General features: G+C 55.2%; 1 protein-coding gene across 2 annotated transcripts in view; it reads right to left on the reverse strand.

The window, feature by feature from the left end:
* Nucleotides 1-628: 628 nt before the first annotated feature.
* Nucleotides 629-14,084, reverse strand: part of MAPK4 (mitogen-activated protein kinase 4) — a 60,706-nt gene continuing 47,250 nt past the window's right edge. For both annotated transcript variants that reach the window (XM_066569601.1, XM_066569602.1), the window contains 3 exons: nt 11,474-11,635; nt 7,386-7,587; nt 629-4,121 (listed from right to left, as the gene is read on the reverse strand). In XM_066569601.1, the coding sequence (XP_066425698.1) occupies nt 3,434-4,121; nt 7,386-7,587; nt 11,474-11,635 (1,052 nt within the window). In that variant the 3' untranslated portion in view covers nt 629-3,433. The remainder of the gene's footprint in view (nt 4,122-7,385; nt 7,588-11,473; nt 11,636-14,084) is intronic.

Here is a 14,084-nt window from a genome sequence, read left to right on the forward strand (position 1 = left end):
ATCTCTCTGACGCTTAAGGGGGTTTTTAAATCACCCTCCTGATGGGTTCCCAGGCTCCAGCCCGTGGCCAGTGGGTGGAAGGGCAGATCCTGGCGAGGAGCCACCAGGGGCAGCTCCTGCAGTTTCAGGGGGGGATTTTCTGCTCCTTCTGTTGCTCTTTAATTTAATCCTGTAACAGCTGGGGCCCACATCTCTGAGTCCTGGCTATCACCCATCCAGGGCCACGTGGGCTCCACGGTGTCACCAGCAACAGCAGTGCTCTGTCTCTTTCAATGATTGCTCTCTGCAAATTTACTGAAACACCCGGTGGGTGATCTTGCACTCATCAAGAAATGATTCTTCAAATTGCATGTGACGCAGATGATGACCAAGCCTAAATTCCCTCCCTGCGACCCTGAGTGCTCACACGGCCTGAACCTGCCAAAACAAAGCTGGGTGAGAAGCAGCCCAACACCAAGAATGCAAATATTCCTGTGATGCAGGTCTTCATGGTCACTCTTAAGCATGGTCACCCACTTTTCCAACCTGAGTGATTTGCAGAATTCTGTGGATTTTTACTCCAGTACTGGAGTAAACCCTTCAGAATAAAAATAATAGTTAATAAAATAATTACACACCACCACGCATGGAAGGCTCAGGCCTTACATTTTATTTCTGCAAATGAGAGACAGATCTGGCTTGTGATCAGCTAAGCACACTCAGGTAACAAATTAAAGCCATCCCTCTTATCCCCTTTTCCCAGCATGTGATGCTGAGGTTTTAGAACAACATTAAATAAGAGCTCACAAAGCGAGATGGAAAATCCAGAGTGGTGGCAACACGCTCTGTTTGCTTGCTACCGAGTCTGTTTTACACCTTAATTGTGGGCCCATAAGACAATACTCAAAAGCAAAACTGTTTCTTTCATGGCCACAATAAATAGTCCTGCAGGCCTCTGGAGAAGAAGTGACAGCCCGTGGGAAATGGCTTCTGGTTTCAGGGGACGTGGCCACCGCTGCCCGGCCGGGAGAACGTGGTTTGTACGGGGCGAGTTCTTGTGTTCAGAGGACCCATGGCAGCACGGGTTGCTCCATCTCCAGAGGAGTTTCCAGGGTCACCGAGCTGCTCTCCTCCTGCAGCCCTGGCTCTGCTGGCCCTGGGCGCTGGCCCCAGCTGGTCGCCCTGCTGCAGCTCCGTGCCTCTGCCACCGGGATGGGCTCCGGCCAGAGCCCCGGGACACAGCCGAGCCCCCCTCCTGCTCCGAGCCTGGCACGCCTCAGAGCCCTGCAGGCCAGCTCCAAACCCTGCTGGCCGCTGCCAGTGGGGTGCCACAGGGCCCAGCGGCACCGTGGGCAGAGGGATACGGGCAGTGGGACCATGGGCAGTGGGACTGTGGGCAGTGGGACTGTGGGCAGTGGGACTGTGGGGAGCAGGACTGTGGGCAGTGGGACCATGGTCAGCCAGCTGTGGGGCAGTGGGATACGAGCAGTGGGACCATGGGCAGTGGGATTCGGGGAACGGGACCATGGGCGGTGGGACTGTGGGCAGCAGGACCGTGGTGGGCCAGCTGTGCTCAGCCAGCCGTGGGCTGCCGGGCTGGTTGGATCTGCTCCAGCGCAGGGGCGGCTGCTCCTGGCACTGGAATGTCCCCCACCAGCAGTGAAAGTGCTGAGCTTTAGTTGAGGTATATCAATCATCTGCAACACACCAGAAACCAAACCTCTGTGTCTGTCCTGTTTCCCCTTTCTAAGCCACTCTGGGGGACATCAAAATGCTCAAAGCAAAGACCAGAGATGAATGGCTTTGCCTTTCTGAGCCCTTCTCCATCAGCTTCGCCTTCCAAATGCCTTCCCCACCCCTGCGCCCGGGCTGGCAGCCCATCCCATCCTGGCAGCTGGCTGCCTTCACACCAGTGCTGCTGACTGGCTGGAGCAGTGGCGTTTCCATCGCCCCAGTGTGAGATCTTCACAGTAGGAACACGTTTTTGGGCTTGTCAAGGCCTGCTGCAGCTAAACCTGCTCCTGGTCCCAGCAAGGACAGAACCCAGGGCTAATACAGTAAACACTGCTGTTAGTTATCTGAGCCCCACACCAGTTTCTTCACATCTCAGAGCATTTAGCGGATTGCTTGTTAAAAGGGTAGAAATAATGAACATGGGAGTAGTTAAATATGTTAACTACTTGCAGTACTAAATAGAGCAGTTTCTGTTGTACAAATCTGGGAAGCACAGCAGCAGGATACTGAGGAAAGCAGAGGCTGTCTTGTGTGGCACTATTTACACATCTCCATTTAAAAAGCTGCCGAGTTGGGTTAAATATAAGTATAGAACATTTCTTCCATATACAAACTCTTGTTAGCTGATTAATTATTAAGGTGCTCAGAAGTGTGGATGAAAACAGAAGGTACAGTAGATCAGTTGTGTCTTCATCTATGTACACACAGCTGCCTGCTGACACCAGCCTCTCCCACAGAAGCTGGGAGCCAAGTGGGCAGTCACGAATCTCATGCCATAGGAACTCTTGTTTTCGGCACGAGATCCTTGTCAGGAGGAAAGCCAGTGGTGCTGTGATTCCTTTTGCAGCAGCAGAGTGGCTGGGAGCCCTTGCTGGTCCGTGTGGCTGGTGGAGCCGGGCCGTGTCACTCCGTGGGACACGCTGCTCCCAGCCCTCCCTGCTGGAATTCTGCTGGTCTCGTGGCAGCTCTCCGAGGCAGGACTCGCAGCAGCAGCACCCGGGTGCGTCCCGTGGGCCCTCCCGAGTGCTCGGAAAGCTCGGATCCCCGTGCATCCCCTGCTGCACTCCGTGCAGCCAAAGGGGAGGTTTTGGTGTGAGAAACCACAAACCAGCAAAATGCACTTAGCAAAAATTTTGTCTTCTCCTCAGAAAAAATAAAACAAATCCCCAAAGGCCCATCCTTTGTAGGTCATATTTCTTCCCCATTAACATTCTCAGAGAGTTTTATTTTTTTGTCTGATGGCCAAACTCTACCTGTAGTCCCGTTCTGTGCTGACTGATGGCTGGCATCACTTTATTCCATACCTGTACTCACACAGGTGCCTCAGAGGGGCTCAAAGTTCGGCATTTTGGGAACCTGTCCAACCAGGAGGGTATCTGACCACACTGAAAATGTTAATTTTTGTCCTTGTCCTTTCAAGTTGCTATAGAAAAAGAGAGGAAAAGAAGTCTATTTGACTACTGTTTGCAAACCTACCATGTACTGTTGTTTTCCCCCTCGTACATTTAAGTTTCAAACAGGTCCCAGAGATCGCAAGGCAAGATTGTTAAGGCAGTGTAAGGAACTCGAGTATTTCATTCGCACCTCTCAATCCCCTTAGAAGCACTTCTAAGGCATCAAGGGGGGCGTGTGGGTTGTGCTTGCCTTTCCTGGAAAAGGCGTTTGGTACAGTGTGGGAAGGGGACGCCCAGCGGAGGCAGGCGCAGCGGGGCTGGGGCCCTCACCACCGCTCCTTCTGGAACACCTCTGCCTGCACCATCTCCCCGGGGTGCTCCGAGATGCAGGCCCCGTTGATCTCGTTGAGCTTGTTGTCCGGAAGGTCCTCGGGCTTTGTGCAAAGTTTCAGTGCCCTGGAGATGAAGACGTCCAGGTTGAACTCGGGGTCGGTCTCGCCGCTGACCGCGGCAGGTTCCTTGTGGAGCCGGTGAGGAGAGGAGGGCAGGCTCCTCTCCTGCATCTCTGGCAGAGAGCCGGGGCACTCCAGCCCCACCTGCGTGCTCTTCACCCACTGGGCAATCTCCAGGAACAGGTTGGATGGCTCCTCTTCCAGCGACAGCTCAGCTGCGGGCGCTATGGTTGCCCTTTTCCAGTGGGATAAATCCAGGATGAGCTTGGGCTCTGAGTAGTGGTGGGGCTTGCTGTCCCTCCACAGCAACTTGTCCAAGTAGGAGGGTGATCCCACCTTGTAATCACACGATTTCCCGCAGTCGGCATCAAACACTCGGTCCATGGAGGAGTGGGAGAGCTCCAGGAAGCGCTCCGAGCTGCTCTGCGAGTATTTCCGCGGGTCCACCTGCGCCTCCTCCGCCGCGGGCTCCGAGCCCGCCCGGGGGTCCCGCTGCACCTCGTCCATGTCGTGGTGCTTGTCGTGCCTCCAGTCCAGGTCGGAGGAGAGGCTGATGTGGTACCTGCCAAAGACACGCTGCTGTGAGGCACGGGCAGCACGGCCTCGCTGCCAGCAGCAGCGCCCGAGCCACCCCGAGCACTGCTGCTGCTGGCCTGGCCTTCTGCTTGCTGAGGTAACCTCCTACTGGCAGCACAGAGAGCCTTCTTCTGCCTTGGAATGACAGGCGGCCAATAATTTTTATTTATCTACTGCCTGAGATGCAGGAATGAGAGCCCAGCAACCAAACCAAGTGGCCCCTTCATTTAGATGCCGATCACCTCCCCTCCATTCGGGACTAAAACTTGATTAACAGCAATAATTACCAATCTGCCCCTCAGCCCACAGACAGGGACCTTGGCTGGGCCCTTCCTGTTTGGTGACAGAACAGTTAAAGACATGAACTTAAAACTGACAGAACCAGAGGTCATGGTCTCAAGCTGTGCCAAGGGAAATATGGGTTGGATATTGGGAAAAAGCTTTTCATGGAAAGGGTGGTAAAGTTCTGGAATGACTGCTTGGGGAGGTGGTGGAGTCCTCATGCCTGGGGGTGTTTAACAAAGCCTGGATGTGGCACTGGGTGCCAGGGTTCAGTTGAGGGGTTGGGGCTGGGTTGGACTCGATGGTCTTGAAGGTCTCTCCCAACCTGGTTCTTCTGTGAATTCTGTGAATTCTGTAAATTCTGTGAACAACCCCACTGAGGCTGGCCATCACCTGTTTGTTCCGATGTCAAGGACCCAGGGCATTCCTGGAGGGTCGCCTTGCTCAGTGACAGCTTCTCCAGCCAGCTGAAGCCCCTGACAGCACCCAGGGCTCTCCCAGTGACCCCTGATTCGCTGGCTCCTCACTGAGCTGCCTGTGGAATGTGTTATCCCGGCGACTGGGGCCCTGCCACAGCCATCAGCCGCCCTTCAGGTGTCCCACAGCACGCGGCCAAAGGGTCACCTGCTGTCCCCAGAGCCAACAGCCTGGCATGGACGTCCCCGGCTGGGGCCAGGACAGCCTCACCCTCAGCCTCTGGTGCCACAGCAAGGAGAAGGTGACAGGGTGCCTCCAGCAGCTGAGCTGCTGCTCTGGGGCAGGGATGCTGGGGCTGTGGGGTAAGAGCTGAAATGAGGGATGTGGGGCTGCAGGGGCTCTCCAAAATGCAGTTCATTCCATCCACCCAAGACAGCAGCCCAGGGTTGTGGGTGACAGAGCTGTGCCCACAGCTGTCAGCTGCAGCTGCAGGCAGGCCTGGAGACCCTTTGGTTTTGGTTACAGTGCATTCTATACTTTTATTTTGGTTACATTGCATTCTATACTTTGCTGAGCATCTCAATACAGTAGAACCAATCTATACCTTAACTATTATCTATAGCCTATCATAACTGCTGTAATTACCATATTCATGTCACTGTTCTCCAATCACTAACAGTCAGTACATTACAGTTTCAGCTAGGAGCTGTTTTTCAGTTTTCTTGCAGTGGAAAATTCTGAGACCTTTTTTCTACTTGCCACATTTGCTGCCTTGTTTGCCTGTGCTATTTTTCTGCTTGGTAAAAACATCTTCTTGTTTGGGGTGGGTTTATCCTTTGCTCTAAGCCATAAAAACCCCTTCTAACTAACACAGCCTTTGCCTCCTTGGTTATCCAGTGCGACTGGCTCAGCAATTCTTTTCTTCTATATCAAAACTTGCTTCCGTCTCTATTCCTTCTTCAGACTCTAGATTTCAAAACCTTTCTGCTAAGCACACATATCTGTGAGACTTCCTTGTCAACCTTCCATCCTTCCCAAGGTGTGGGGATGCACTGAGGGCAGGTGTCCTGCTTCCAGCCTTCCTCCCAGCCTGGCTGAGCCCCCAGACCCCACTTTGATGACCTTGCCATGGCTGTCTCCCACATCTGCTCACGCAGGCACAGACAGTGAAGGCAAGGGGAGGGAGGGATGCCTTCAGGTGATTTTTTCAGTGCTGGTGGAACCCAGTGGATCAGGAAGGCAAGGAGATTTCACTGCTCTGCCGAGGGGAACAATGCTAGAGCATCCTCAGCCAGTTCATCCCCCACAGCCAGAAGGAGCTGTACAGAAAACTGAGCCTGCTTAATTCTCATCTGCTTGCTTTGTCCTGCCTGCCCCAGCGCTGGGACTGGCCCAGTGACTGGGGTAATCACCTGGAATGTGAGAAACCTCAGCCCAAGGCTTTGAGCTGTCCTAAACTTCCAGTACAGCTTCCAGCAAACCATTTAAACGTCAGCTCAACTCAGGGTTTTTTACAAGGCCCCCAGATCTGTGGCCTCTGGGGTGATGCACTCCAAATCAGGCCCTGTGCCCAAAAGGTACAAGAATTACATTATTTTGTACCTGTACCACAGGGACAGAGGGCAGGGGGAAGAGCTGCAGAGCCACTTAGACCCACATGAAGACAACCTAGGCTGAAAACCAAGGGCAGAAAGGTACTCAGAGATGTACAGGCATGTGCAGGCCCAGCTTCTGGTCCCTGTGGAATCCAGGAGGAGCCTCTGGGAGGCTTCAGCTTGGGCTGGAATTACAGCATGGCACAAAGAGGGAAAAGCAGGCATCTTTCAGGAGCCTGAACAGGCGTGGTGGAACCAGCCACGTCAGAGGTGTTGGGGAAGATGAAACAGGAAAGCCTTATCGATATGATTGTCTGGCAAAAGATTTTGAGAATATAGAAACTATAAGCGAGATTGAAATGAAGCAAGCTTTGAGATCCCTCAGTTACTGAACAACTGGAAAGCAATGGTGTGGCCAGCTGAAGGTGATCCCCTTTTGATGGAACAACACCCTCTGCTTGCAGACAGGCCCAAGGGTCAGAGCAGACCCTGCCAGCTTGGCAGAAGGGGCCCAAAGAGGAGTTTTTAGGGTTTAAAATGTAGCACAGTGTGGTAATGTAATGATTCCTATAAGCTGTATGTAAATGCTGTAGGATTTGTATCTTGTACTAGATTGGTTAGTGAGAATCAGAATATTCAGCACAGAAGAAGATTTATGGTATTGCACTGGGAACCTTGCTCTCTTATCCTCTCCTCCTCTCTCTCTCTCATCCTCTTTCCCACTCTCTTTACTTCTCTCAGCCCTGCTCTGAGCTGTCCTGGCAGCTCCCAGCAGGGCCCTGCACCCAGGCCCTCTGCAATAAACCCCAATTTCCCAGCCCTGGCTGCAGAGACCTCTGCTCTCTGTCCATCCCCACCGTCCTACCCCCAATGCTCCTACAAGGGGCTCACCAGCCCAGCTCTGCCCAAAGCCCTGCGGGCAGGACCCGCTCTGCAGCCCAGCCCAGCCCTGGTACCTGTCCCAGTTGGACATCTGGCTCTGGTTGGCCTCCATCAGCAGGATGTCATCGATCTCGTCCTCGATGCGGAACGGGTGCTGTGACACCGGCTCGTCCTCGGGGCAGGAGTAGGGGCTCATGTAGGGGTGCTGCAGGCCCATCTCGGCCGTCAGCCGGTCCATGGGGTTAAATGTCAGAATTTTCTCCAGGAAATCAATGGCTGCGAGGCAGAGGCACACAAGCTCACCATTCCTCAAAAGCAGAAACAGCTCCCCTGCCAGGAGGAGCCTCGCGGAGCCCCCCCGGCAAATCCCCCTGGAGCAAGGGATGAGTTAAAGGCCACCCCAGGTGGACCCAAACCAGGCACTTCTGTCCTTGCCGGGGTCCCCTGCCCAGCACAGAGCTGTGAGCTTGCAGGGGAGCAACCCTGCAGCCCCCAGGTGTCACCTCCTGTCACCTCCTGCAGCATGGCCAGGGAATGACTGCGAGAGCCCCCTCACAGCTGCACAGGACAGCACAGGGGTCACACACAACCAGAGCTACAGCCCCACACCTCAGCACAGAGCTGGCATCCCAGCCCAGCACAGAGCTGAGATCCCAGCCCAGCACAGAGCTCAGATCCCAAACCAGCACAGAGCTGAGGTCCCAGCACAGAGCTGAGATCCCAGCCCAGCACAGAGCTGAGATCCCAGCCCAGCACAGAGCTGAGATCCCAGCCCAGCACAGAGCTGAGATCCCAAACCAGCACAGAGCTGAGATCCCAGCACAGAGCTGAGGTCCCAGCACAGCCCAGAGCTGAGATCCCAGCCCAGCACAGAGCTGAGATCCCAGCCCAGCACAGAGCTGAGATCCCAGCCCAGCACAGAGCTGAGGTCCCAGCCCAGCACAGAGCTGAGGTCCCAGCACAGCACAGAGCTGAGGTCCCAGCACAGCACAGAGCTGAGGTCCCAGCACAGCACAGAGCTGGCATCCCAGCACAGAGCTGAGATCCCAGCACAGAGCTGAGATCCCAGCACAGCACAGAGCTGGCATCCCAGCCCAGCACAGAGCTGAGGTCCCAGCACAGAGCTCAGATCCCAAACCAGCACAGAGCTGAGATCCCAGCCCAGCACAGAGCTCAGATCCCAGCCCAGCACAGAGCTGAGATCCCAGCACAGAGCTGAGATCCCAGCACAGAGCTCAGATCCCAAACCAGCACAGAGCTGAGATCCCAGCCCAGCACAGAGCTCAGATCCCAGCCCAGCACAGAGCTGAGATCCCAGCACAGAGCTCAGATCCCAGCACAGAGCTGAGATCCCAGCCCAGCACAGAGCTGAGATCCCAGCCCAGCACAGAGCTGGCATCCCAGCACAGCACAGAGCTGAGATCCCAGCCCAGCACAGAGCTGAGATCCCAGCCCAGCACAGAGCTGAGATCCCAGCCCAGCACAGAGCTGAAATCCCAGCACAGCACAGAGCTGAGATCCCAGCCCAGCACAGAGCTGGCATCCCAGCACAGCACAGAGCTCAGATCCCAGCCCAGCACAGAGCTGAGGTCCCAGCCCAGCACAGAGCTGAGATCCCAGCCCAGCACAGAGCTGAGATCCCAGCACAGAGCTGAGATCCCAGCCCAGCACAGAGCTGAGGTCCCAGCCCAGCACAGAGCTCAGATCCCAGCCCAGCACAGAGCTGAGATCCCAGCACAGCACAGAGCTGAGATCCCAGCACAGCACAGAGCTGAGATCCCAGCCCAGCACAGAGCTGAGATCCCAGCACAGAGCTCAGATCCCAGCACAGAGCTCAGATCCCAAACCAGCACAGAGCTGAGATCCCAGCACAGCACAGAGCTGGCATCCCAGCACAGCACAGAGCTGAGATCCCAGCACAGAGCTGAGATCCCAGCACAGAGCTGAGATCCCAGCACAGAGCTGGCATCCCAGCCCAGCACAGAGTTGACATCCCAGACCAAAAAGGCCTCTGGAAGGTGCTGGGATCTGACTCCACACCCTCAGATCCATTTGACAAGCACACTGTGTTTCAGAAAACTGATTTCACCTTTTAGGCCCCAGTGGAGTGGATTAGATTTACTGCGAGTTTTAAAAGCCTTTGGCCTGACCGATGCCATGAAATTATTTTACCCATTAGTGTTTGAAGAATTCTGAGCGGCTAAAATAATTTTAGGAAGACTGTGCTGCGTGAACTCTTTCTGTGATGAATTTTAAGTGCAATTAAACCTAAATGTAGAGGGCTGGCTATGATTGCTTTGATGATTCCATTTACTGAGGTTATGTGAAAAGGTAAAATCCTGCCACTGAAGTTGTTGCTTATCCAGTTGATCCTTTCATGGGAAAGTCCCTTTGGGTTCAGGCAACAAAAATTGGAATAATGCCTTTCTTCAGATATGGCTTCGTACTGAAACCTCCATGAACATGCCCCCTGGAGATGCAATTGTGTGAATGGGACAGTTTCTGTAGGGGCAGAACCCCTCAGCACGAAGGACAGCCCCACGTGCAGCCCCAGAGCTCAAACATTAACCAATTTCTGACTGTCTCCCGTGAGATCACCTCATGGCTCAGACTAATTAAGCAGGAAGGAGTCAATTGCTCCATAAGGTCACAAAAACCCGTTATGGGTTATATATTGTGATGCACCACGGGTCAGAGAGGCAGGGAAATTACAGTGAATAATGCAAGGGGCAGGGGTGACCTTTCCTCCTGCAGCCACAGCAGGGAACAAATCTGCTGCTGCTCGCTGGAGGCTGACACAGCCCTGGGTACCCCGGGCACAGGGATATTGTGCCACCGAGGCCAGGCACGGCCTCTCACATGAGGAGCCACTCCAGAAGGTGAGCTGAGCCTGCTCCTGGTCTCTTCCCAAATGCAGGCCTGGCTTAACCCTGGTTTAACCCTCGGAAGGAGCTCAGGGGAGCACTGGTCAGTTCCCGTCTGTAACACCCATCTCAGGAGCGGGGTGTTTGTGAGGAAAAGCCTGTCCTGCAGGGCTGCGCAGCCGTGCTTGGGCCAGCAGCACAACAGATGGGGCTGGGAAAGAGCCTCTGGGCTGAGCCAGGCACGGCACTTCTCACATGAGGAGGCACTCCAGAAAACATGAGCTGAGCCTGCTCCTGGTCTCTTCCCAAAAGCAGGCCTGGTTTAACCCTCGGAAGGAGCTCAGGGGAGGTTCAGTTCCTGCCTGTAACACCCCAGGATAGGGGCTTTTGTGAGGAAAAGCCTGTCCTGCAGACTTGGAAAGAGCCTCTGGGCTGAGCCCTCGCTCCCAGCTCGGGGAGACGCACGGGGAGCCAGGGATGCACCTCCAGAGGCCCCGTGTTCACCCTTGGGAGCCACCTGGGAGCAAGCCACAGCATCACAGCCCTGTCCTGGGGCACCTGTGAGGGCACAGCACTGGGGACATCTGGGCTACAGCCAGGACCTTCAGGGATGTGCATCCCCTTCCCCAGAGCTCAGGAGCTCAGGCCCTTGGCCTTGCAGGACAGCTCCTGTGGCACTCCCCGGAAGCAGCTCTGGGGACACGGCTGCTGTAGTGTGTTCTTTCATTTGGCATTTTTACTGTTTCATTTGTGGTTTCGTAATCCCGCTGTATTTTTCTCCCCCCTGTCTTTAGAGTGGCACAGTTTTTTTGTTATTCAGTTCAGTTAAGTGTGGTTTCTCGGTTTGTTACCTAGTTACTCCCTGCCAAATTCCAAACCCCCTCCCACATCCAGTTGTTAACCCCTCCTGTCCCAAGCTGTTCCCCTCCCTTGAAATCCTCCATTGGTTTACACATTGTATTCCCTGCCTTGTGTTCCACCTCCAGCTCTCCCGATTACCTAGAGATTGTATCCTCCCCTGAGACCTCCCCCAGTTTATAAACTGCTGTTTTCCCTCAGTTCGGGGCCTGGGACCCTGGAATTGGGGAATTTTACCACCAAATAAAGCTACCCCAGTTCCACCCCAGGCCTGTGCTGCAGCCTTTTGTTCCTGTGAACCTCCACTGGCAGCTGGGATTCTGCAGAGCTCACAAAGCGGGGTCTGTCACGTCCCTGCATCATCCAGCCGGGACTAACGCCCACCACGGCAGTTTTGGGACGCACGGCAGCCGGGGAAGCCCCGGGGGCCACCACGGTACCTTCGCTGTCCACCTCGGGCAGCAGCTTGCGCAGCGGCTTCCGCACCTCCCACGTGCTGTTGATGAACATGGGCATCACCTTCAGCAGCTCCTCCTTGTCCTCCTGGTGGATAACGGGGATGGTCTCCAGGATCAGCTGCATCTGCTCCAGCTCGTGGCCCCCTGAGCAGGGAGAAGAAGAGAGCACTGAGACCAGACACAGAAGTTAAACTGGGGCGGGCGTGGGGCACTGCCAGCTCCAGGGGTCCCCACACTCCACCTTTAAAGGAGTGCAGGTCTCCAGCACCAAGAGGAAAGGGTTTTTGACCAGCAGCTGCTGGGCACCAAGTCATGGCTGTGGTGGTGGCAGTCCCCACGGCTGCCCTGTGCCATTTCGTGTTTTCAGTCCTTTTCCTTCAGGACATATTTATCCATAAAACCCCGAGCCCTGCTCAGGGCTGGCTGCCCGTCACTGGGAGGAGAGCAGCAGCAGCAGAGCCAAACAGAGCAACTCATCAGTGAGCACCATTCCCACTCTCCAGACTCTCCTGGATGTCACCAAGAGGTGACATCCTTGGGCATTCCCAGCCTCCCGCGCGGGCAGAGGAGCCTGGCGGGAATGTGGAGCCGCACCGCTGGATTTCTGCCTGCCAGGAACGGTTAGGAAATGAAAATGGTTAGGAATGGTTAGAAATGCCCTGTCCTCAGAGGTAGGAACAGCATGGACCAGCCATGGGAAGCCAAAACAACGGGGATTTTTGGGCTACCAAGCCCCTGCTGGCCCAGGCATGGATTTCAGGCTGCTTCAATGGCCCATCCATGACAAGGAGAGTCAGCCCATGGATGGGCAGCACTGCTGATCAGCCAGGGCAGAGCCAGCCCCATGGATGGGCAGCGCTGCTGATCAGCCAGGGCAGAGCCAGCCCCATGGATGGGCAGCACTGCTGATCAGCCATGCCAGGGTCAGCCCCATGGATGGGCAGCACAGCTGATCAGCCAGGGCAGAGCCCCATGGATGGGCAGCACTGCTGATCAGCCAGGGCAGAGCCAGCCCCATGGATGGGCAGCACAGCTGATCAGCCAGGGCAGAGCCAGCCCCATGGATGGGCAGCACTGCTGATCAGCCAGGGTCAGCCCCATGGATGGGCAGCACTGCTGATCAGCCAGGGCAGAGTCAGCCCCATGGATGGGCAGCACTGCTGATCAGCCAGGGCAGAGCCAGCCCCATGGATGGGCAGCACTGCTGATCAGCCATGCCAGGGTCAGCCCCATGGATGGGCAGCACTGCTGATCAGCCAGCAGGGAGGAGGGGAGGCCCCTCACAGGACAAGGGGACCGCTTGCCCTGTGGCAGCCCTGTTCCTGTGGAGGTCCCTGGCGTTTGCAGGGGCTCCCCTCCACAGCCCAGAGCTCCTGAGGATCAGCACGAGTTTTCCAGACTCACACCCGTGGAACTTGCTGGAACCCAGGGCCCTGGGAGTGTTTCTCTGCCTGCTCTGAGGGGTCCTGAGCCCCAGGGAAGCACTGCTTTTGGAGAAGGCTTCCAAGGCTTTGGGATGGATTGGAGTCCACAAGTGTGTGAAACAGACAAGGGAGAATAGTGTAGCTTGTCACAGGGTGAGAAATTTAGGATTTTGGGGTCTTAGTATAGAGGCAGATAGGAGGCAAGATGGAGGATCTTGGGTGTTGTCTGGGCTCCTCCTTCTCCTTCTCCTTCTCCTTCTCCTTCTCCTTCTCCTTCTCCTTCTCCTTCTCCTTCTCCTTCTCCTTCTCCTTCTCCTTCTCCTTCTCCTTCTCCTTCTCCTTCTCCTTCTCCTTCTCCTTCTCTTCTCCTTCTCCTTCTTTCTCCTTCTTTCTCCTCCTTCTCCTTTTCCATTTTCTTCAGTGTTGGTGGCACAGGGTGATTGGGTGAGGGAAGCCTCAGTGCAGAGGTCACGTGGACAGACAAAGAATTAATAATGGTAGAAAGGTAGAAATAAAGTACATTTTAAGAGTTAATTGGACAAAACAGCTTTAGAAGACCTTGAAGCTGCACCTCTTGTGACCATTTTTGCTGTACTTTCTTGCACGCTAAGTCTGGTGCAGATGGCGTGTCGGACTTCTGATAACAGAACAGCAACGTGAAGACCGAAAAGCGTCTCTCAGTCCTGGCACAGAAGTGTTGAAAGGAGGTTTTCCCCCATCAGGGGAGCCCTGGGGGCCCAAGGAGAGCAGCACACACAGCGCTGACCCCAGCACAGCCCCTGGGCACAGTCAGTGATGTTGGCAAACTCTTCTCCCATCCAGCGCAGCGCGGTGGCCACGGCCACTGCCAGGCCACATGGCACAGCTCGGTGGCACTGCAGGGACCCCAGCAGCCCCAAGGCCACGCTGACAGAGCCCAGCTGGTCACCACCACCACACACAGCCGCTCAATCAATGAGGCAGAGCAGCAGGAAAAGCAGAGGAGACAAAGGGAGGGAGCCCTTCCCATGTCAGTCCTGGGCAGATTAATCCACTTTCCTACAGGAGAACTAATTTTAGGTCACTCAGAGATTCGCAGCGTGACTCCAGGGGAAACTAAAGATATCTAGCAGGAAATGAGCACCTTGTTAGCCAGGCTAATTCCCCAGCTGCGATCCAAATTACAGGGT

Source organism: Molothrus aeneus, chromosome Z (genome assembly GCF_037042795.1).
Source record: "Molothrus aeneus isolate 106 chromosome Z, BPBGC_Maene_1.0, whole genome shotgun sequence".
Classification (NCBI taxonomy): domain Eukaryota; kingdom Metazoa; phylum Chordata; class Aves; order Passeriformes; family Icteridae; genus Molothrus; species Molothrus aeneus.